We start from the raw sequence: 23,778 nt of genomic DNA, 5'->3' as shown, positions 1-23,778 counted from the left end.
CTGCTACAGTGAAATTCTAAGCATTTCTCTCATTTCTCAGAACTTCTGTAAAGTTCCTACAATTGTTGTGATGTTAACGGAACTTCAGTAAAGATCTCTTATCTAGGGGCAAGACGGCTGTACTCAGAGTTAATATTTTCACAGCGAGTGAATTTGAGTAACTCATATTTACTTAACAGTGATCAAAGCAGTCTCAAATTCATCCATAAATTAAAAATTACATCAGTATAAACAAACATTATCTGTCAGAGTGTCGGAGTGATCCTATCCGTATTTTATTTTATATTGTTGCATCAAATACTCAGTAATCCGTGTGTATTTCTTTTCAGTGTGAATTTTTACTCTTATATATGCATGGTGGGACAATAAAGTTGAAAATCAGAAAATGAGAAACGAACCCGTTATTTAGCGTGATTTATGATGGGTTGCCAAGGATGTATTATTTCAATTGTTAATTTCAGCATCTTATATACATAAGTTAAAATGAGTTGCAAATACTAGTTTTAATTGTTCTGATAGAGCAGTAAATTTTTATATGTGACTAGACAATGATCTTTCTATTAATCCCGGTTTAAACTTAGTGGAAAGGTTTTAATATTAACAGATGCCCTTCATGGAAAACTGCTACTCTTCAATGATTATTGCTCTCCGAGTGAAACGCGATGCGAAGAAAGACAATCTTGGAATGCACACAAAACAAAGAGGTTGCTATTTCAAAGTGCATTGAATATTGAGTAACTCGAGTTACTCACAGTTACTCAAAATTTACTCCAGTATGACTCATTATCAAAAGCTGTCTTATCTGTCATTAAGTTAATTACAAACTTGAAATAAATCAGTATTTTTTTTCCAAAATTGTTGTACATGGAATATGAAAATTCAAGACATTACAAGACTTACTAAATTAAAGTAAGTGTTAAACTTAAATGTTCAATGGATTTGATTGTAAAAATGTCATTCAAACCGAGAAAAACAAAGCACACTTTGATCTCCCTTTGAAATTAATCATCCATAGTAATTCCCATACTAATTTCAAACCATTTGCGTAACCACTAACTTCATCAATCTTTGCACACTCATATTTTAGGATTATGAATGGAACTGGAGGGTGACATAATGAAGCACCCTAATATAGAGTCTATATTATGGGCAGGGTTAGTATAAAATATCTCTAGAACAGTCATCTGGACAGGCCCTTACTAAAAATGTAGTCAAATCTAGCATTTTGCTTTTGCGTGTATAAATGAATAGCCGGAAGGAATTACATCGAAATGGCTTTGTTCGAAATTTGCGCCAAAATTTGGTCAAATTGAATAAGCTTATTACCTCATAAATAACGCTGAATTCACAGATCTGATGTAGATCTCTCTATGCGTTACTAGGTGATTTGGGTAGTGCAAAATGTTGCTCATCATTCATTGCAAAATTTCAGCCATTCAACGGGCATACATGACGGTTCATATAAGGTACAAGTGACGAGAACATCATCATAATAGACCTGGGTACAATTTAAACGAGTGGAAGGCTTATGGATATGTTAATGGGTTATCGGTCGGAGTAAATGAAAAAAAAAAGTCTAACGACATTTCTATTAAGGCATAAAGCGGTCACCGACCAACGAACCGGCACATTGTCACTGACATTGCACATTGTGGTGGCAGCGGTAAACGAATTTGATAAGCGATGATTCTGTTCGGTAGCAAACCAACAACGTGTTGTCGTATTTGGAAATCACGCTTGCAGTAACCTTCGAAATACCGTCTGGTGCCCGCTTACTTTAGAGCAAAATCAAGTTTACATCGATGGTAAAATTATTTTCTTAAATATATTTATTGAGCATATTGTTGCTTTAGTTTCAAGGTTATTTAAAGAAATGTGGAAAAATATAAACAATTCAAAACAATGCTGTTCCAGGTGATTTCGAGACCTATTAGTACATGTAAACAGGGGTACCATTCACCGCACATGTCGTAGTGGAATTATTTTTTTTTTAAATTGTCTATCTTTTCTGGCCATTTGTAATGTCTATTTAAAGTATATCATTAGAGTGAGCGGTGAAAGGAACCCTTCATCGTATTAGGGTCTCCATTCACCGCTCATATGGATGTTAACAAAAGTAATGTTTTCGACAATAATTAGTGAAATTATATAACGGATGGTTGAATATGATCAGTAGGCATCTTAAACGAGTAAATTAAACGCATGTTTAAAACTTATTTTGTGACTTTTCCAACAAATTTTGCAAAAATAAGCGGGTAATAGAGATCGAGCGGTGAACGGGCACCCCACGGTAATGAGGTTTGAACAAAAGGCTTTCAATATTTTCCGATAGACATTTACCGTGCTATTGTCGGTTCTGTAGCATTTGCTAGGGGAGACAATTTGACATAATTAACCCCGCAGCTAGTGTTTGGTGTTTTCTGTACAATCATATCCATCGCATTGAACCATTGCGGTAATTATCCATGAACGGTGGCAAATCATTCCAATTTACCGCTAGCCTGAAGAATAGAAGGGTACGACCTGAGATACAGCGTTAGAAGAGTTAAGACATAACATGGCAGCTTTTTTTTTTGCTAACACGTGCTCGGATCATGCAAATCACGGTTCAGATAAATAAGCGCAGAACAACAACACGTTCTGGCAAGCAGCGCGGAATGTTCGATGGATCGTACGAAAGAAATGCCATAAAACGAGCTTTACGACGAGTTCTGCCAGACCGTGCAAAAATGATGCGCGAAGACCTTGGCCATGAAGATGGAAATCTCTGAAACCTGTTTCGGTTAGTAGGTAATTCCAACACGTCAAGTATTAGCAGATACGTGCTTGCCAGAAGTAAATTAGGAGTAAAGGTATACAACGAATGACAAAATTTGAATATTACGTAATGATTATAAATGTGCGAGCCACAATGCAGCATAATCTTAACAATCAAGAGGCCATGCATTAATTATGTCACGCAAAATTGTGCAAACATTTACGTCACGTTTTTTTCCTATACCTAATGCATTGTTTGTCACAAAATCTTACACCCCCTACCCCCATGGAGCGTGACGTATTATATGCATCAACTGGATCTAATGAAGACATTTGAGCTTTTCATTTTTGGCTCAAAAGTGGATTGAGCCTAAACGTTTATGTATAATTTCTGACATTAAATATGTTGTATTTACGGCTTTTGTTGAAATGGGAAGATGCTTAGGGATACACTATTCGTTCTACTACAACGCAAACAAAAATACCCAACACATGATTTTAGATCGTGGTAAAGAACAAAAAAATAACAAAAGTACGATTCACGCATCAATGTTTTTCATATTTTTATTGTCGTTATTCTACGGACACTATTCGCGGTCAATAAAACAACCGGAACAGATTGATTAGGCTTCTAGGTCAGCAAAGGAGGGATTGTGTTTAAATCAAGGGGTTTCAATCAAAGTTGATCGACCAAGGCTATGCCACTATTGGGACGTTTAAAGGCTTAAATATGGAGTTTTAAAACGAGAGCATATATTTATTCAACAAATGTTATGCTTTAGCAATTCGTTCATCATTTCTCAATAGTGACGGAGTAATGCGACATGCACTAAACATACGACGTGGGGTAGACCACATAGATCAATTTACAGCTGGATTATTGGTCGCAGATGATTTACGTTAGATAACCTCAGATAGCCTAGTCAGTAATGGCCCGGTATTACGAAGCCTGTTGAAGACATATTTCGACTTGGAATTTTTTTCGACTTCCCTGGACCCTGGACCCGACATAAACTGAACTAAGGACACGGGATATACCACAATACATCAAATAACTGGTAATAACGTTATAGGTGAATTTTGTATTTATGAAAGTATATTTTTTTAGCCTAGCAATTGATGTGAGTGAAATAAGTTTGGCTCTTCTTATTCTATCTGGCTTTTGACGTTTTCAAACGAGCTTTCACTTGCTATCAACCTAGTGTTCAGGGAAGCACTTTCAAAATTGCGAGCTTTTTTATGTAAACCAATGCATGAATTTATCTATTGTGTGACAAGCACAAAGATACTCTATGCCAAAGGAAGTCGAACAAATTTCCAACCCGAAAGATTTCCTCAGCCGGACCGGCTAGCGAATCCATGGTTTCCGGCTTGGTTATACCAACAATCAATACGAAACTAACGATTTTAAATTGGCTCACCACTTTAGTAGCCTATTGGTCCCAAGCAAACGATTAACGTACCCTATTCTAGTCGAAATTCTAGTACTACGCAATGTTTGTTTTGATTCGCCATGAAAGTTTGACAGATAAAATGAGGGGTTATTGGTTTTTCCTATGTTTCGAGGGGTGATTCGACAAGCTTGGGACCGAAGATAGTACCAGAGGTGAGCCAAAAAGTTGAGCACGTTTCTTCGGGACCTACTTGTCTTAGAGTTACCTCTATGGTTATACCACAGACAAACAGACGTAACTCTTTGAAAAACTTGTTCTTGAAAACATAGTATCTCAAAACATATAACTTCAGTAGCGACATCTATCTGGCTTCTCGCGGAAAACAAGCTTGCTCGCTAGCTCGTAAACAATATTGCATAAAAGTTCTATAGAATATATAGAAACGTCAAAGTGATCCGATGCCAGCGCTGCGGCGAGTAGTTCGCGGAACTGATAATATTCAAATCAACCGTTAAATGCATGAACGAAGATACACAATGAAGAGTTACGTCTGTTTGTCTGTGGTTATACCGTGACCGCTATGAAAATGTAATGTTAAAACATTGAAATACTCTTTAAACCTTGCAAAAACACTTTTTTTTACTGCATATCAACTCAACTCTAGATTGAGCTTTCAAAATAAGCTTGTTTTAACGTTGCAAAAACCCTTTTCTCGTAATGGGAAGATGCTTAGGGATACACTATTCGTTCTACTACAACGCAAACAAAAATACCCAACACATGATTTGCGAGATGAACTAGCCATTGTGTCTAAAATCTCGCTAATAAAGCAATTAAAAAAGTTGCAAATTTCCCGAATCCTAGAATTTAATTTTTTTTCTATGACGTAGACCTCGAAAGTTTCTCAGAGTCTCTGAAATATTAAACTGTGCTCATAGAATCATACCATTTTTCCGAAGTATTGGCCTCAGTGTTCTCTTTGCTGTCGACACAGGCAGCTGAGTGTTTTTCGGTCACGCCATAGCCTGTTCTTCGATAGCAACTATTGTTGCGGCGCTTGCTCATTGTGTGAAGTTCATTCGTTTCTGTATTAAACTTCATTTTACCATTTTACTCGTATTTAATTTACAGTCCATACGCAAATGCCCGCACCTTGGCCTTAACCCCGGCCATAAGATTCTGCACAACCTGTGAATCAACCGTTTTTTGCATGTAAACCCATACTTTCTTCAGTTCCTCGACTGTCTTCACTACCTTAGGTCGTTTAAAAAGGTGCTGCTTCATAATCGCCCAGTACTTCTCGATGGGGCGGAGCTCCGGTGTGTTGGGAGGGTTGAACATTTTCGGCACGAAATTGACCTTATTGTCCGCATACCACTTCAGCACGTCCTTGGAGTAGTGGCATGAGGCCAAATCCGGCCAGAAGATTGTTGGGACGTTGTGGGCCTTCAGGAGAGGAAGCAGCCGCTTCTGGAGGCACTCTTTTATGTACACCTGTCCGTTCATCGTGTCCTGGGTCACGAAAGGTGCACTCCGCTTCCCGCACGTGCAGATGGCTTGCCAAACCAGGAATTTCTTCGCAAATTTGGACATCTTCTGAGTGCGGACATGCTCCGGAACGCTGAACTTATCCTTGGCCGTGAAAAACAGGTTGCCGGGGATCTGTTTGAAGTCGGCCTTCACATATGTTTCGTCGTCCATGATTCAGCATTCAACTTTAGTCAGCATGTTGAGGTACAACTTCCTGGCACGGGTTTTGGCGGACTTGTTCTGCTTCTCGTCGCGATTAGGGGCCTTTTGTACCTTGAACGTTCGAAGCCCAGCCTTAGTTTTGGCCTTCTGGACAAAACTTCGGCTTAGGTGCAGCTTCTTAGCCACATCCCTAACGGAGGCGTTCGGATTTCGGTTGAAGGCCCCAACTACGCGGTTGTGATTTTTGGTGTTGTACGGAATACTTTTTCCTTCACTTCTGGGCTTCCGATCGGTGGTCAACCGTTCCTCGAACCGCTTAATCACTCGCGACACCGTGGAATTCGCGATTCCCAACGTTTTAGCGATGGAACGATGCGAGAGATCCTTGTTCTCGTGATGAATGCGCAAGATTTTATCACGCACGAGCTGTTCTTTCGACTCCATTTCCGCGAGTTTTGATCACAGGACTTGCAGGATGTAAATAATGCACTATGAACTAAATCCACCCAAATTTTCATTAAATTCTACCCAACGGTTAAAAAGTTAGAGCAATTTCATAGTGTGGCAATTTCATCGTGGACACCCTTTATGCCGATGGATAATTAGATGAGGTACGCATGTCGCCAGCGGGGGGCACCATTCAGTACGGATGTGGCATGTGTCAAGCAGGGCACTCCAAATGACTACCATTGAACTGGTCGAAGGCATTACCATTTGAAAAATTATGGTTTTAAGTCTCATACGCTCTCTTCTGGACTAAAAAATATGTGTTCTGCATAAAAAACAATACAAATTATTTGTGTATTTTAAAGTGTCCATTGTGTTTATTCAAAAACGAATTTTTGATAATTGAAAGCTTAAACATATGTTTTAAAAACATAAAAATGTACTTTTTTTTTATTGAAGTTTTAAACATTTTTTTTTAAATTTATGGCGAAAATATATGATTCTTTTTCAGTGTGTAATTTCTATCCAATAAGCCTCCTCCATCAAAACGGGATTCGCTTGAAGTGTGTGTGTATTTTCTGAAAGGGCAATTCAATTTCCTACTCCTTTGTACCAGACGTCATTCCGATTAGATGAACCGTTTTCGTACTACAATTTATTGAAATAATGGAATACGCCATTTTAAAAAGTTAGGCGTGAGTCAAAATGTCCAAATTCCAGCACAAACTTAGTGCATTACCCATAGTGAACAATTATGCGACGTTTTATGGAACTCGGAGATGGTCAAATGCAAGCGATTCATCAGTTGGCGTGGAACTGCTCATATAGCATAGATCGCAAGCTCCCAACACGTCTCTGATATGAACATAGAGTTGTTTTCCTTGGGCTTCAAGGGGCGTTTTGTGATGGAACTCGGGACCTCGACCGAGTCACGCGAGCGCTCGATAAGAAATGCTTGAGCATGATTGACTGTCCGTAGTTGTTAATCTACAATTGACAGGTCAGCTGTACTTGCACCGACAACCAACATATGGTTACTGTGTAACCTGAATTTTACCGAACATACGGGAAAACATGAACTCGTCTAATTTTACATTCATTGTGCTATGTTAAATAATATAGAATGTATATTCTTTATGAGTCAGGTAACACAGTCCCCCTTATTCTGCGAGTCACGTGACTCTCTGTCACCGGTGAGGTGACAATTGTCACCTCGTGTGAGGTGACTCTCCGTGCAAATCAAATGGAGAGTCATCTCACACGAGGTGACTATTGTCACCTCACCGGTGAGAGAGAGTCACGTGACTCGCAGAATAGGGGGGAGTATCTTTTCCGTAACTCATTAGAGCTTCATTTAGAAAATATTAACTACAGCGTTATCTCGGAAATACGATATGGCACTAGTAGCTAAGCAATAATCAAAGATCAATGACCCGAACATTTTATTCATTAGTTTTTCTTACCATACGAGCGACGTTACATATGCCAGACATTACCGGAGATAGGAATGATCCCATGAGGAGGCCAACAATATAAAAATTTAAATGTAGTTCCTGTTCATAATGACCCTGTTCCAATTTCAAGAAAAGACTTTCTTATATTAGACATACTAATCGTGATGAGTGTCAAACATCAGAGCGCAATAAAAAATATCTGTTATACAAACAATCCCGACCCAGACATTATAACGAGCAGCACATTCAGACCGTAGAAAACTGCGGATTGAACTGGACTCAGGATCAAGCTTTTAAGTCGAGTGTACACGAGAACAATTTTCCCTGATCCTTATCTCTTCTACTGGTAGTACTAGCGATCTTAACGAGTACACTTTGAAAGTTTTTATTTCACAGCCAATCACGCAGCAGCGGACAAGATGCGATTTGCCTGAACTGAACTAAGCCACATCCTTTTGCATACGAATTCATTGATCAATTGCTGATCATTGTTAACGGTACTGCAACGTCATGGGGTTCGTGTATATTTAGTGTTTTGTTGTATAATTGAAATCATAACTGTACCTTTATTATTGTATTCCTCAGCAAATCAGTTTACACAATCAACGCGGACAGCCCCAGCGTGAATGGGACTGCGACAATGGAGTTAAGGAATGGAACCGTTAAACGTGACGAGGAGAAACCGGAAGCGGGAAGGTTTCGAACCATCTTACCGCAGATTTTGGCCAGTACGGCGAAGAATTTCCTCCTACTGGATCTGGGAATGGCAGTTGCTCTTCCCACGATAGTCATCCCGGCGCTGCGCGGCTTAAAAAATCGAGCTCCGGATGAATTTCTGCATTTTACACCGGCACAGGCATCGTGGTTTGGTAAAAGAACATGTGATATTTGAGCGCATTGGACCATAAAGTCATTCTTTTTTTTTCTTTCAGGAAGCATTGCATACATATGTCAACCGGTTGGTAGTGTACTGTCCGGTATCGTCTTGGAGCCGTTGGGGCGGAAACGGTCGATGATTTTAGTCAATATTCCTCATATTATTGGTTGGTTGATGCTATATCAAGCTGGATCGTTGACAGAGATGTACACAGCGGCTGTTCTGCTTGGCCTCGGGGTTGGATTCATGGAAGCGCCCATCGTTACATATGTAGGTGAAATATGGTAAGTATGAAGTACTGCTGATAAGTATGAATATTTTATCAAATTCATTTGAAGTATATTTACGTGAGGTCGATTTTCTGTAGATTACTTTATTTTCATTTATGAGGCTTCACCGTTATGAGTCCCAGAGTCCTCTTCGGCGATGTTTACCGGTTTCCTATCGACTTGTTTTCAGTTTTCGTTTTTACTCTTTCTTAATAGTGGTGTGGCAGAACCGGACTTCGGATTTTATAAATGGCGTTAGTCACCTATGGAGTCTTAACTGGGAATGAATTTATTTGAACTAAAGACATGAAAGGAAAGTTTACAGAGTTGCTATGAAATGCGACGTGAGTGATGTTTGGAAAATAGGTTTTGTTTTTATCGCACATGCTGTAACAATTATGAGAGTTTCAACATAAGGAAAGTGGAAAAGGTTTTACTGCTAACTGTGAGGTCATACTTAAGGTATGCGTAATCTGTGTCATAAAAACTAGCACATAGAGCGCAACTAGAAAATGGATAATTTGTGTGATTAGAACGGAATTTCACATAGTCATGTGAACATTATTAGAAAATTTGGGATTTGATTGGGGGTGTTTGGTGACCCACCTCCATTGACGTTCTCGATTTTCTATTGATATCGGCTTCTGATGATAACGACAAAGGACCTCAGCATTTGAGATTTAGTAAGGTGGCCATCAAGCTTCTGAGGGTTTTATTTACTACGCTGATACGCACTATGTTTCGCTGGCCCTGGATCAAGTGATAGTCGGAATCCATAGTACAAAATTGCCAAGACTAGCGCAAAATTACACAAATGGCAGGCTAGCAAATTTAGCAGTTGTCAATTGTATGAGCACCTAATAACAATGTGAGGATCGGCAGAAGGTAAGGCAATGCCCTCCTGATTGTGCTACAATTAGCCTTTTTGAAATTCCCCATAGTGCAACAAATGGTGGTAGAACCCTGGGCCATCTACCGTCATCCAACGATGAAGCATATCGGATCAATCCAATGCAAGTATGGTTCTCCTAGAAACAGTTGTTCTTCAAGTGGTCGACTATCACGGCAATGTTTTCCAAGTTCGAGCAGACCCGTCATAGTGTTTACTCACGGTTACTGCATGGGTAACCAGCTCCGATAGCCGATTTGTTTTGTTTTTAAATCAAAACTAACTGGGCGCATAAATATACATCAACATGTGCTTCATTTATAAAAACTGTGCTGCAAAATGCATAAGCGAAATTATGGATGCCATTTTATAACTGTGTGCTCATTTGAGCGAAGTTGAGCAGCAAATATGCACCCTGCGAAATTGAAATAGGGCTTAGATCTTATTTTGGGCCTACTAAACACAGCCCACCCTTTGCTTCTATTTTTCGAACTGATTTTTTCACAAAATGGAATGTTCTCACTGTAAATGCCTTCCAAATTTAATTAACTTTCCGTACGTATCGCAAGATTTGATAAAAAGTAACACATTGTTGAGATATTGTTAAAAATCTAATACTGCTTGTTGACCCCAAACTCAGCCTACGGATTCTAAACTCAGCCTAATGCATTGAAACACCAAATTGAATTTACTTCGGGCTATCGGATGAAGATAAAAATTAATTCCGTCAGAGCGCCTCTTTTGTTTTTGACAATAATTGATGCAAACATTCATATCACACGTTAGGTAGATTTTGAACAGAAGTATCGTACCAAACGCATAATTGACTTGTTAACTCCGAAATCATGGTTTTATTTTATGTTTTCTTCTCGATAGGCCCAAAATAGGCGATTAGGCTGAAGTAGCTCGCTACCCTATGAAAAATTTATAAAAAAAAATCAAAGAATGCGCTTGTCAGATACCAACATTTTGATTTTATTTGGGCCGTCTTATGAATGCTTATGTGCTCTTGTGAAGACAGGTACGTAGATTTTCAACGACATTAAGGATTTTTCGAATGCCAATTTACACTAGACATCCTCAAAGTATAAACATATTGCTCCGCCTCTAAGTATTAAAATAGAAGCAAGATAATATAGTGCAATCATTTAAAATATGTTTGGCATGTGAATGTATTATCAATAGTTGGTTGGATTTTAAACGTTTTTTTTTTACGTGGAACTTCAGGACAGTCAGGAATTGTATTGAAGTTCTGAGAAATTTAGGGAAGTCCCCAACAAATCAAGGAAGTAGGAGCTTATAAGAGCAATTAGAGAAGGTCAAATGGGCAATTTTTAAAACATCAGCACCTTTGCTAGATCTTGAATTTGGTTCTACGACATGTTCGAAATCTTCACTCAAAACTTTACAGTCTTTTATTTGATTGAGAGTTCAAATGAAAGTTCTTCTAAAATCAATTTGAAACTCTCTCTGGAAGTCCATTGAAAATGTCTTAATAACAGTTCATAAATTCTCTGTAGAACACTCCAAAAACTTCTTAAAATTCGTCCTTACATGCTCTTCGAATTTTAAACTATTTCTAAGAATTCACTGGAACTTCCATTTTTTAAATTTGCTTGAAATTCTTCATAGAGTTCCCAAGCATTTCACCTCAGATTCTCGATCAATAAGTGAAAAAATACTATTAGCTTTTATGAGCAAAACTTATAATTCCCCTTCCCTGCCAGCACCGCAGGGAAAATTCTACCGCCGAGAATTGAATTCAAAATTTTGCTCAGAATTATCTTTAAGTTTTCCTCTAAGTTCTTTTGGAAATTGCATGGAATTCTCTTTAAAATTATCTAGAAATTCCAATCAAAATGCGCTTGGAATTATCCTCGAAATTTCCTTATAGATCTTCGCAGAATTATTTTGGAATTGTACCTTCAAAATTAGCTTCTCTTGGTATTTTTCACGAATACTGGAATCCTCTTCAATATTGGGAGTTCTAGTAAAAACTCTCTTAGAGATTTTCCTTAAACTCCCTAGAAAACATTCTCTAAAATACCTTGGTGTTATCCTCAGAATTCATTCTGAAATCTGCTCAAATTTGTTTTGGAAAAAATCTAAAATTCCCTTAATAGTTCTTCAAAGTGACTGTATCCTGAAAATCTGGTCCAGTCCAAGGGTCATGAAATCTTATTGCGAGGTATATTTTTCCATATTTATCATCTTCCGTTTTCTTACTTGTTGTTTCAAATTCTTAGCATTCTTCCAGTGTTCCCGGTTCACTGGTCACTCTGCATTTTACTCATGAAACACTTGTTTTTAATCCCATTATATTTGTTTAGCCTTGAGCACATGTTAAGATCCATCTTGGCAATAAAATTATTCCAGATAGTACGCTTATCCAAAAGCTAATTCGTGGGCGGATTCCTCCAGTGAGAATTCGTGAAAACAGCGCATTCACCTCCAAAATTCAGTAATCTAATCCCATCTAAATTGCAATAACAGTAACATTACAATACTAAAACTTTGTTGAGAAGCTAATTTTACAAACTAGCCAGGTTTTCAATGAAGACTTAGGATACTCAATAAATCCACTCTATGCTGTCAAGGCAATGCTTGTCTACGTATATTTGCATCATTATTCAATCATAAAAATGCTACTCCAAGCAATAAACAAAAAAATCCTCCCAAGCAAGACCATTATCCTAAAATATCATTTAGTTATTTCTCTGAGCTAATCAAGTAAACACAATAAGGAGCAATAACTAGAGGTATTCAGGAATAAAAAAAAACATTATTAAAGCTGGGTTTAGACAAGCCATGCCATTTAACAGACTAGACAACTCGAATTCAAAAAAATTTAACCAGGCTCAACACTTCAAGCCAATTGAATTCAACTGAGTTGATCAATGACTTGTCCTTTCTAAACCCAACGTAACTCTTTATCATTCTTACATTTACTCAAAGGCGCTCCAATGCGCTCAAGGGATTGATTTTTGATGGACACAGCTGGATCGAGCAGACGTACCAATCTACTCGAATATTAAATTGTGTCAGACCATCCTCAAACTAAACCGAGTAATTAAGTTGTTTGAAACTAGCGAAGTCAGTCATAATTATTAATAAGTTTCTGTTATAAAGAACAATTTCGCTAAATTTGAATTAAATTCCCTGAGATCCCCTGATTTTCCAGATCCAAAAAATTATTCCCTGATTTTCATTACTTTTTTTTAGGAAGTCGACACCCTGATACTAATCAAACAATAATTGCGGTATACAATGGGACAATCTTGCTGCATGATTTTTTTTTCCAATTAACAAAGTATCAATGCCACTTAATTTTAAGGAGGATAAACGTGCCTTGGCTTGACATGTGTTAATGTATGACATGTGTAATAAAGGAAAATGGGTTTTGCCATTTTTTAATATTAATAACATAGTTTCTAAGGAGCATTTAAAAAAAATCTGAGAATTAATCCAATGTTTTTTGAGGAATTTACCATGAAAATCTAACGAATATTTCGCAAGAATTAAAAATAAAATATGGATCACCGAATTCAAAATAAAAATTGTAGAGTGCATGCCAATTTTTTATATATACATTTTTAGGGTTTTACCGTGGATTTCCTATGTTTCGAGATAGTACTAGAGCTGAGCCAAAAAGTTGAGCACTTTTCTTTGGGACCTACTAGTCTAAGGGTTACCTCTATGGTTCTACTAAGACATGCTAAAAAGTTGCAAAGGAAATTTCAACGGTACAGTAGAAAAAATCCCTCTGAAAAGATGGATGAGGAAATTCTAGGATGATATTTGCGAACATATCCGGATAAGAACTCGAAGGGAATTAACAAGAAAATTATGAAGAAAATTGGGTTGAATAATTCAAGGAGACTTAAAAGAAAGTTATGGAAATAAATTTTAGTAAATTCTTGCAATAATTTTGAAAAAAAAATCGAAGAGAATTGTAAAATTAATGCCTGGGGATATTTATTAGGAAATTATTGAGAAAATAGATTGTAGACATCGGCTTAAGAAGCTTGCCACAAGTTTTAAATGTGAGCAGACTTAATAAAATAATTCAAATTCACAACTGCAGAAAATTGCCTGTAGTCAAATATTTAACGACTCGACGGAAAATATACTCTACATGGTAACCGCAATAATGACTAAAAAGTAAGCGTAAGCATTCGAGGGAAATTGAGACTATCCATGGAATTACTAAACTTTTACCCATTTATGGGTAATTACAACTACTAAAATGAGTAGTAAGTATTCAAATATGTAGGGGCTTATTTGTCAAAATCGTTCTTGGACATGTTTTCCCATGTGGCAAATGATTATTGGGACTAATTAAGTAACATCAAAAATTGAACTTTTTTCGTTGACATTTAGAGGTGGCGCAAGAGGTCTAAGTCCAAAATGTCGAACGATGAACCTTTTCAAATAAAACATATGCTTCTATATGGTGTCCCAGAATGTCTAAGCACGATTTTAAAAAAAAAACGATAACGTAGTTCTGTTTACAGCAGTTTACAGTTTAACGTAGAAAATTCGAGATCCAATCAGTATTAAGCCTAGGACCGAATTTTTGATCTCACGCTAATAATTTTGGATACCTTTTCCCAGTCTTTCGCAAACTTTGTAACGGAATCCACTGCCTTTACATGTTTCCACAAATATGCTTTGGTTAGGGCCCAAAAATTTTCGAATGGCCTGGCCTGGGGACAGTTTGGCGGATTCATCTCCTTGGGTACGAATTGGGCCTTGTTGGTTTTATACCAGGCTACCGTGTGCTTGGAGTAATAAACCGACGCCAAATCCGGCCAAAACAGTACTGAGGCGTTGTGTTTGCGGATCATGGGTAACAGACGCTTGTTTATACACTCACGCACGTAAACATCGGTTGTCATGGTATCCGTTGTCACAAACGGTTTGGAAAGCATACCACACACACAAATGGCTTGCCAAACCATCCCGCATAAACGCGAACCATAACTTGACCTTATCGAAAATGGTTAAAAATTCTTTATAATCCCTACTAAACATAAATTGAAATGGTTATGGAACTTTACACGAACGTTTGTGTGATAAAGTTTTAACCTTATGTATTATGATTTTTTTCGAAGAGAACCTTACAAATCAGTGCCAACATTTCAAAGGGGCGTAATTGCTTTTGTAAACAATGGCTTTAGCCGTCGATTTCTCGCAAATAAAAGCCCACCCCTTCAAATTACCAATGCTAGCTGGGACAGGAAACATTCATCTACCTGCTGGTGTCATTCATTTTCATGAGTGAGCTTTCATTCGCGAGAAATCGAAGACGAAAGTCATTGTTTACAAATGCAATTACGCCCCTTTGAAATGTTGGCACTGAAATAATGGGTTGTTAAGAACCATTACCATTCAAAATAGTTATTTTCTCCATATATTTTCGGAAAGAGAACTATATTAGAACCTTTTTACTTATGGTTTGAGAAATGTTATGGTAATGATTATGATAGTCAGTAAGGTCCATGGATGGTTTTGTATTATCGGTCAACTTTACGTGGAATATATCGCGAATTGGTTGTCTTAATGATTACCAATATATTCCACGTAAAGTTGACCGATAATACAAAATCATCCATGGACCTTAATGACTACCATAACCATTACCATTAAGGTTATAAAATCATAAATAAAAAGGCTCTAATATAATTCCCTTTCCGAAAATTTATGAAGAAAACATCTATTTTGAATGGTTCTTAACAACCCCTTATTTGTAAAGTCCACTTTCAAAAAAATCATAATACATCACGTGATATACGCTGTCTTGCAATGAGCACTCATACATCTAGTTTTCACTGGAAATCCTTTGTATGAGTGCTCATTGCAAGACAGCCTATATTACGTGATATAGGCTGTAATGTGAACGGGGTATTAGCCCGCTGGACGTTGCTCTTCGAGGATCCCACTTTTTTAGTCACGTCTCGAACCGAAACACTTTTCTTGCGAGTGAAAGCTGGCATGATTTTCCGGTCCAGATTTCGGTCAACAGGGTTCGGTTTACGTCCAGATTTTTGCTTGTCATGGAAAGAAGCTTCATCGACATACTTACGGAGAACTTCGAGATTAGGGCGTAATTGCTTTTGTAAACAAACACTTCATTTGACGATTTCTGGCGAATTAAAGCTCATTCTAAAAAAATAACAACACAAACAGATAGATGAATGGTTCCTCTATCATTTCGTATATTTTGTTCACGAGTTTATTCTTTTATTCTTATATGTTTATAAAAGCAATTACGCCCAAATCTCAAAGTTCTCCGGACTTCCGAATCACGGCTCCGATGCTTACATCTTCCAATTTCGCTAATTGACCCAGAGAAATGTTGGGGATAGTACACCATTTGTGCACGATCATGCCATAGGTAATGAAGTGGCATACTAAAAACAAATCATTTTTCTGTGTGTAAATACAGACATTTTAAAAACATGTCTATGTAAACCATAGCATGCTATAATTACGATTGGCATTAAAATCCGTTTTTTTTTTTTAAATATTTTAACATGTGAAAAAAAACAAAACATTGGCTGTTTTTTTTACACGGTACATATCCCCCCTGCAAGAAAAGACCTGAGTGTAATTTAAATACCCTATGCAGATTATGAGGAAGCGATCAAAAGTGTTACAATTTTTAAAAGAGCACGAAATTTCCTCCATGCAGCATAAAAAACATAAATTATGGTCATGTCTGCTTTTCTTTGATTAGATAAATAATGTCTTTGCATAACAAACTAAATCCGATTTACTCATTCCAGTCAACCATCGATTCGAGGTATCCTGACCTCGTGTGCCGGTGTAGCAGTGATGTTAGGATTTTTCTTCGTATTTCTCCTGGGAACGGTCACTACGTGGCGAATCACCGCTGCAATATGCGTGTGCGTGCCTCTAACCACAATGATTGCCATTTGCTTCGTACCGGAAACACCCATGTGGTTACTATCGAAAAACCGAGAGGAAGACGCTCGCAAGTCACTTCAGTGGCTACGTGGTTGGGTTTCATCGAAAGCTGTGGAGAAGGAATTCAAAGAAATGCAGCGCTACAACAAAAGTGCAGCTCAGTGCACCCCATGTCAAAAATCGCAAAACTCTAAATGTGAGCACCCACCACCGAGCGAATGGATGAAGCTGCAAGAGCTGATGCGGAAGCGTAACTTACGACCATTTGCACTGGTATTGTTGCTCTTTGCTTTTGGACAGCTAAGTGGATTGACTGGTATGCGACCATACTTGGTGCAGATCTTCCAAGCATATGGAGTGCCACTTGACGCGAACTGGGCCACGGTGTCCACCGCCTTGTTGGGATTGGCTGCAAACATTGTCTGCATGGTCTCTATCAAATTTGTTGGCAAACGGAGATTGGCCCTGTTCTCGTTTACCCTCACATCGCTATCGTGTCTTTCGTTGGCGATATATGCCTTCAACGTGTTCCCGCCGGGATGGTCATCATCCGATATGCACGAGACTGTGAACACAGCTAACGGGTTGAATTATTTAGCCATGTTCCTGTTCTTAACCTTGGCATTTGCTACCAGCGTCGGTGTGCTTCCGGTGCCGTGGATTTTGCTCAGTGAGGTGTTCCCATTCAAGTACAGTATCATGAAATTACAATTGATGATTTTGATTGTAACAATTTCCTTTACTCTTTTTATTCCAGAAATCGCAGCTTGGCATGCGGTATAACTGCAGCCCTCAACTATGTCATGACATTCGTAACGACTAAAACTTATTTCAATCTTGAGAGTTCCTTATCACTGCCGGGAGTAATTTTATTCTATGGTATATGCGGTATGATTGGCGTTCTTTTTGTCTATTTCTTCTTACCGGAGACGGAGAAACGAACCCTCGAAGATATTGAGCTGTACTTTTCCGACAATAACAGAAAGCTGACGGATATTCACATCGAACGGTACCATCGGGATAAGGAGAAGGCGGCTGCCATCGCGGACGACCTTGCCGCGAAGCAAAAACAAGGCATTGATAATACGGCTTATAATGAGAGCGAAAAATGAATCTCTTAGTATCCTATGTATTAATTTATTATTCTATAGATTTTATTATAGTTCTAGTTGCCATATATGGAATAAAGTGACAGATTTCTTTTGAACGCACACTTACTGGACGACCTAACCAAACCTTTCATTTTAATCCGACATGTCGCAACCGATCGTTGGTTTCTATCATTCGCTAGGGCAGATGTTTTGAGCCGCACAGATGAGGGTATCGTGTATGTCTTTGGCATAGCCGATCTGAATCTTTACCACATCCAAATACTGATTGTAGGATAGCGCATTGGTTTCTGCCGGGTTGGGTTGAGTTGGTGCTACCGGGATGGGAAAGTACTGCTGTGAAGATGTTCCTTGTTGCATGCACAGTTTAGCGGTTTTCTAAAACGAAAATTTTATGTTCAGTTTCCCGGAGAATGTTGTGTCTTCAACTGTATAGTTTCTTCTTCCTTCTTGGGGTGTTTTTTTTCCAGATATTTTACACCAATATTTGTGTTACCGCTGAAAACAATTCTTTTCGTGTTCTAACGAAGGAAGATTAAAAAACGTTTTAAAAATAAATAATTAAAATCGAGATTCGGTCAACATATTTGAGAGCGCAATCATTAGGAGCTGCGCACAGTAGAGTGCCAGCTCTCGGTATACGAGCTCCCTACAGAATTGTGCGTTGCAACATTTTCTCCCTTCTGGTATACATTTCTCTAAGATTTCAGTCCGATAAAAGTCAATGTTCTTTTTAATATTATTCCAGACCTTTGTTAAAAAAAACTGAACTGGGCTTATAAAACATGATAAACAAACAATTTAAGTAGGGTAGAGAACTACTTCGGCCTAATCGCCCATTTTGGACCCATCGAGCAGAAAACTTCAAATAAATCCATGATTTCAGAGTTAACAAGTCAATTATGCGCTTGGTACGATACTTTAGTTAATAAGCTACGGAACGAAGTCAATGAGAACGCGTGATATAAATGTTTGCACCCATTATTCCCAAAAACAAAAGAAGCGCTCCGACCGAATCAATTTTCATCTTCATCCGATAGGCCTAAGTGAATTTATTGGCGTTTCAATGCGTTAGGCCGAGTTTAGAATCCGTAGGCCGAGTTTGGCGTCAAGAAGCAGTGTTAGACTTTTGACAATATCTCAACGATTGGTTTCTCTTTATCAAATCTTACGGTACATACGGAAAGGTAAATAAATTTGGAATCCATCAGTAATAATAATATTCCGTTTGGTGCTAAACTGCGCAAGATTAAGAAAGACTAAGTGCGGGTTGTGTTTAATAGGCCGGAAATGGGGTAGTTAACCCTACTTTTGTAAACTGTTGAAATTTGGGATATTGGTCACAGGCAGGGTTGCTTCCACTCACTTTTACGAGTCAATCAGGATGCTTGCTGTTTTCTTTATAAAAATCACAAAGACAATTATGATTTTTACAGTTATATTTAAAACATTTATTGATATTAATCTACCTGTGAATTTAATTTACTAAAGGATATAAGATAGATATCGATAGAACTGATTAAAATATAGGTTTGTTTTTATTCTGAATAAATGAAAACTTACTGATAACATTTTTTGATTTTGAATCTTGATATCAACGGCGCTTGCGGTTTAAGCGTGTAAGCGGTAAGCGTGATTATCTCTCACCCCAGCAGGCTTGGGTTCAATCCCAGTCGGCACCGCCGGGATGTTCTCAGGCATAGCATCTCTGATCACGCCTTCAGGGAAGTAACACCGTCTATGACTTGATGGGTCGATAGGTAGGGTCCAAATTGAAACACTATTTTCACTGGATTTTCTTACGAAAACACTTCGCTGAATGCATGTAAACGATTCTTTATGCTTTCAGCTTCAATTTGACTATATTTTTACCATTGAGAAAAAGCAATCTAGCAGGGTTTTCTTGAAATGAAACACACGCACTACAAATTGTAGCTGATTTCAAGTTGCCGATAATAGAACAGCAGATTTACATGCAGTTCAAATGGAACGGTTGCCGAAGAAAAACTGGTTGCCGACAATACTCGCTCTCACTAGAGAAGATTGGAGCTTTGTAAAAGCGTTTCAAAACAGTTTTTGACAATTCTTTCGACTGAAATTGTTAGAGCAGCTGGCAGCAAAAGATTGTAAACAAACCAATAATGCATATGTGTGCGTTCCATAGAGAAAAAGGCTATAGAAAGAAGGTCGCTGAGAATACGTAAATTCCCCTATCATGATACCAAAATAATAACTAATTTAGTTTTATTTTTACTTTTTGTTTTCCTACCATAGTTATAATAACATATAGATGACATATTTTGTTTATTTTTAACGAAATTACTGATATTAAAACGCATACATAGATTTGTTATCAAGAAAACATGATTTGTTATCTTTTTTATATCCTTCACATACCATTTAGATCTCATTTTTGTTATGATTACTGTTAACTCGACCACACGGTAGGCAAAATATGTTATCCCGAACGCTTGTATCAAAATATCAAATTTAGTTTTCATTATGTTTTCATTCTCTGCTAGGGTTGCCTTTCAACCGCTTCTTGTATCTAACAAGTACAAAATATCATTATAACATCTAATGATTCCAAAATTGCGAAAATCATTTTTTATAGCAAATGAGTGGAAGCAAGCCTGGTCACAGGACACAAATCCAATTTTTCAATTCCCGGTTATTTGAAGAAAAAACCCAAACATCCCGCCTTAAACAAAAACGGCATTAAAAAGAACCGTTTATTAACCATATACTTTTCAGCTGAATTGCTCTACCATACGTCTACTTTGTAGAACAAATATGATAGGATGAGGTTAACTTTAACATGTTGATGATCTAGAAGTCCAAAATTTCATAAAATCATAAACTCGTGTAAAATCAAAGAGTCTCTGCAAAAAATTAGCGTAAATGTTACTTTGGTATGTCTGAAAAAGCATAAATCAATACAAAGGACCTGTCAGGAGAATCACCGTATTAAAAATTCTTCAAATCATCCTGGAGTTTAGATCTTGAAGTTCTATAACCAAACAACATTTTGTGGGTTTCTAAAAAATATTACTAAAATGTTTATCATTCTCCAAATTGTCCTGGAGCTATTTTTGAGCATTTGTGCTTCAAGGGACTCATAAAATCGTTTAAAATTAATAATTTTGTTTAAAAATAACGTTGTTGGATTATCCAAATCATCCCGGATATCTATTCTTGAAATTCTGCAGACTCAATGTCGCGCATTTGCATACCAAGCATGAACGGGCATGCAAGGAGTTTGAGATCGGACATTTTTTTATTGGCTTCCTCTATAATTCAAGTAGCTTCGCCTCGCTAAGGTTTTATACTAGACATACTTACTCGGAAAACTGTAGCAAAAGAATTCAAACACATTTATTCTAATGACACAAAAATAATTTTTAAAAAATACTCTAGCTTAAATCGTGGTAGGATGGAGATTTTTGTAATTTTAAGAATTTATAGATGCTTTACCAAGACATAATATGAAAGTTTTAAACGGATGTGTAAACAAGAGAATATAATTTTTGATAAAAAATTGATTAATTCCAAGTAACATAACAAGTTTTCTAAATGTTTAAAGGATTCTTCGAGACCAAATTATGGCCTACAAGACTATGATAAAACCAAAATAACTCGGGATGAATATATGATTTTTCCAAGTGCGATTTTTTCCCAGCAAATACGAATTCCCGGTTTTTTCCCGGTTGGATGGACTGACTGTGGATTAAAAAAGCTTCGAATTTAAAATTTATGATTGCATGTCTCACAATAATTGCCATATCAAGCACCTCTAAATATCTAGGTCCAGGTAGAGTGCAAAGTGCCATAATTCTGCGTAGGACCTAATTCGGCAAATTTACATACGCGTAAAGTCTGGCATTTCAAACGCATATTGCTAGAATGCTTGTTGGGGGGGTCAGAAACACTCGCCAAAAATATGGTCATTTGGTTCACGGGAAAGGTTTCCTGAAAGGGCTTGAAGTTTGTATGGAAACAATACCCGAGCAGGAGAAAGGAGAGCAGGTGTGTGTGTGTGTGTGTGTGTGTGTGTGTGTGTGTGTGTGTGTGTGTGTGTGTGTGTGTGTGTGTGTGTGTGTGTGTGTGTGTGTACAACCGAAATGAAAGACCTCGTACCTTAAGAAGAACAACTTTACTGAAGAGTGTAAATCAATCCGAGTGAATTCAGACAAATTATTAGCGTTTGAACTCATATGCATAGGAATAGCAATGTTTGTATGGGTAGGTTAAATTTTTAGTATCGCCATTAATTGTTCACAGATAGCAGAAAAATGTGCGCAGTTGTGAACTATTGTAACTGGAAAATTATTAGCCAAGTGATTCCGGTTTTATTTTTGGTTCTGCAAGGACATATGGTGGGGCAGAGGAAAACAGCAACTCACAACACGATTCTAAATTCTAAGAAGCCACCTGATGGAATTTAAGGTAAAGAGATCCAAGAATACAAAACATGACATGCCCGAAAATAAAACAATGTACTTACCAGGTTCAACTCAATCTGGTCACAGATTGAGTAGAATTCTTCCAGATGTTTATCAAAACGGGGAGTTGAAGTATTCAAATCACCACCTTTCCTGCAAAACAAGAACACAACAATTGATATTGCCTCAAATCATTAAATGCCCTTACTTACGTGCCCGCATCATTCAAGTTGTTTTGCTGCAGCAGCTGAGCTGCCGTTTTAATAGTCGTAGAAAGGGAATCTCTCAGCGGACCAACCAAACCCTTCACCTTCGATATGTTCTCCAATTTTTCGGTTTGCTGGGCCTGTTGTTGATGAGCTTGCTGCTGTTGTTGTTGCTGCTGCTGCTGCTGCTGTTGTTGCGCTGCTACTTGCTGCTGTTGCATCTGGGGAGACTGCATCATTACCGGAGAAACACCAACTCCTCCGACCGGTCCACCGGGAATTCCAACCGGTCCGCCGGGTCCTCCAGGCACCACTCCTCCCTGTTGCATGTGCATTCCCATTTGATTCATCATTTTGCGGCACGATTACTAATGTAGACCACTATTTGATTACAACACTTAAACCTGGAGGCGAAAATTATTTACTGTTTCTAAAACGTAAACAATTTTATGCTTGTTTGCTGTCATCGATGACTGCGTACGTGGGTGGGGGTCGTTCAACACCAAAGAATAGTTTACCGAGGTATAGCAATCTGTAAAGTGTGTGAGTGTTAAACAATGTTCAATTTATTAAAATAGAGATTGCTGACGTTTATCGTACGCACACTACGTCACGTATACGTATACGCAAAATGTTTTCATCGGGAAATAAAAACTTCATAGCGGAAAATTTTCCCGATGAAAACAAATCACTGACACAATCATACTTTTGCAATCTCTATGTTAAATCAATGTACTATCATAATCAACAAAAAAAAAAATATACTACTACTACTAAGTGTGTGAGTGAAACCATTGTGCGAACAAGGAATTAGTGACGTAATAAATTGCATTTACATTTTTTTTTATTATTAGTACAGCCTTGGCTGTGAAAAATCTGCCGAGTAAAATTTAACGCGTGATTAAAAGTGACATTTCGAAAGTTATTTTTTATGTTCGAAAATCCATGTGTTACCGATCGATCGGTTTTCGAGCAGAACTCAACCACGGTTGTCAAAATTTAACTTCTTTTTTGTCATAAATAACCACACTCGGATAGCAGAGTTAATACTCGAGTTAATCGATAACTTTCCATCTGTAAAATTTGAACCAAAGGTTTAAAAAATCCGCTAAATGGTTCAGAGCCTAATCAAAACAATATTTTACGATCTGCTTTCCCTCGCTCTGTACTCATTGGGCCAACTTGTCGACCGGTGGAACCAATGACTTTTATTAAGGTTCAGGTAAAAAGGGGCTTGCTGGTGTTAGAAGCAAAAATTTTGTAAATATTACTGAGCACTCAAGTGACCACGTCACTCTACCATAACAATGCA

The 23,778-nt window shown here is 37.7% G+C and overlaps 2 protein-coding genes across 3 annotated transcripts in view; one reads left to right on the top strand and one right to left on the bottom strand.

Annotated features, from left to right (window-relative positions):
• The window catches only part of LOC135698661 (facilitated trehalose transporter Tret1-like), a 37,096-nt gene extending 19,180 nt beyond the window's left edge, over nt 1-17,916 (top strand). The window contains exons 2-6 of one of the 2 annotated variants that reach the window (XM_065218733.1): nt 8,141-8,259; nt 8,330-8,613; nt 8,677-8,905; nt 16,568-17,398; nt 17,467-17,916. In XM_065218733.1, coding sequence (XP_065074805.1) covers nt 8,255-8,259; nt 8,330-8,613; nt 8,677-8,905; nt 16,568-17,398; nt 17,467-17,821 — 1,704 coding nt within the window. In that variant the 5' untranslated portion in view covers nt 8,141-8,254 and the 3' untranslated portion in view covers nt 17,822-17,916. Of the gene's footprint in view, nt 1-8,126; nt 8,260-8,329; nt 8,614-8,676; nt 8,906-16,567; nt 17,399-17,466 lie in introns of both variants that reach the window. The other variant, XM_065218732.1, reaches the window with a different exon arrangement.
• Nucleotides 17,917-17,927: 11 nt separating this feature from the next.
• Nucleotides 17,928-22,851, bottom strand: ix (intersex). The gene is made up of 3 exons (XM_065218744.1): nt 22,473-22,851; nt 22,323-22,413; nt 17,928-18,196 (listed from the first exon to the last, which is right to left on the bottom strand). The coding sequence occupies exons 1-3, from the start codon at nt 22,817-22,819 to the stop codon at nt 17,990-17,992; spliced, it is 645 nt and encodes a 214-aa protein (XP_065074816.1). The 5' UTR covers nt 22,820-22,851; the 3' UTR covers nt 17,928-17,989.
• Nucleotides 22,852-23,778: the final 927 nt, after the last annotated feature.

This window comes from Ochlerotatus camptorhynchus, unplaced genomic scaffold (genome assembly GCF_037179485.1).
Source record: "Ochlerotatus camptorhynchus isolate MF236.1 unplaced genomic scaffold, CSIRO-AGI_Acam_v1.1 ptg000093l, whole genome shotgun sequence".
In the NCBI taxonomy this organism is placed as follows: Eukaryota; Metazoa; Arthropoda; class Insecta; order Diptera; family Culicidae; genus Ochlerotatus; species Ochlerotatus camptorhynchus.
This window is presented reverse-complemented; position numbering and strand designations above follow the sequence as displayed.

Excerpts from the sequence above, each read along its gene's own strand:
- ix (XM_065218744.1), bottom strand. The coding sequence starts at position 22,819 with ATGATGAATCAAATGGGAATGCACATGCAACAGGGAGGAGTGGTGCCT. Across the intron at positions 22,414-22,472 it reads AACTTGAATGATGCGGGCAC|GAAAGGTGGTGATTTGAATA; the intron begins GTAAGTAAGGGC and ends CTTGTTTTGCAG. Across the intron at positions 18,197-22,322 it reads ACCAGATTGAGTTGAACCTG|AAAACCGCTAAACTGTGCAT; the intron begins GTAAGTACATTG and ends TTTTCGTTTTAG.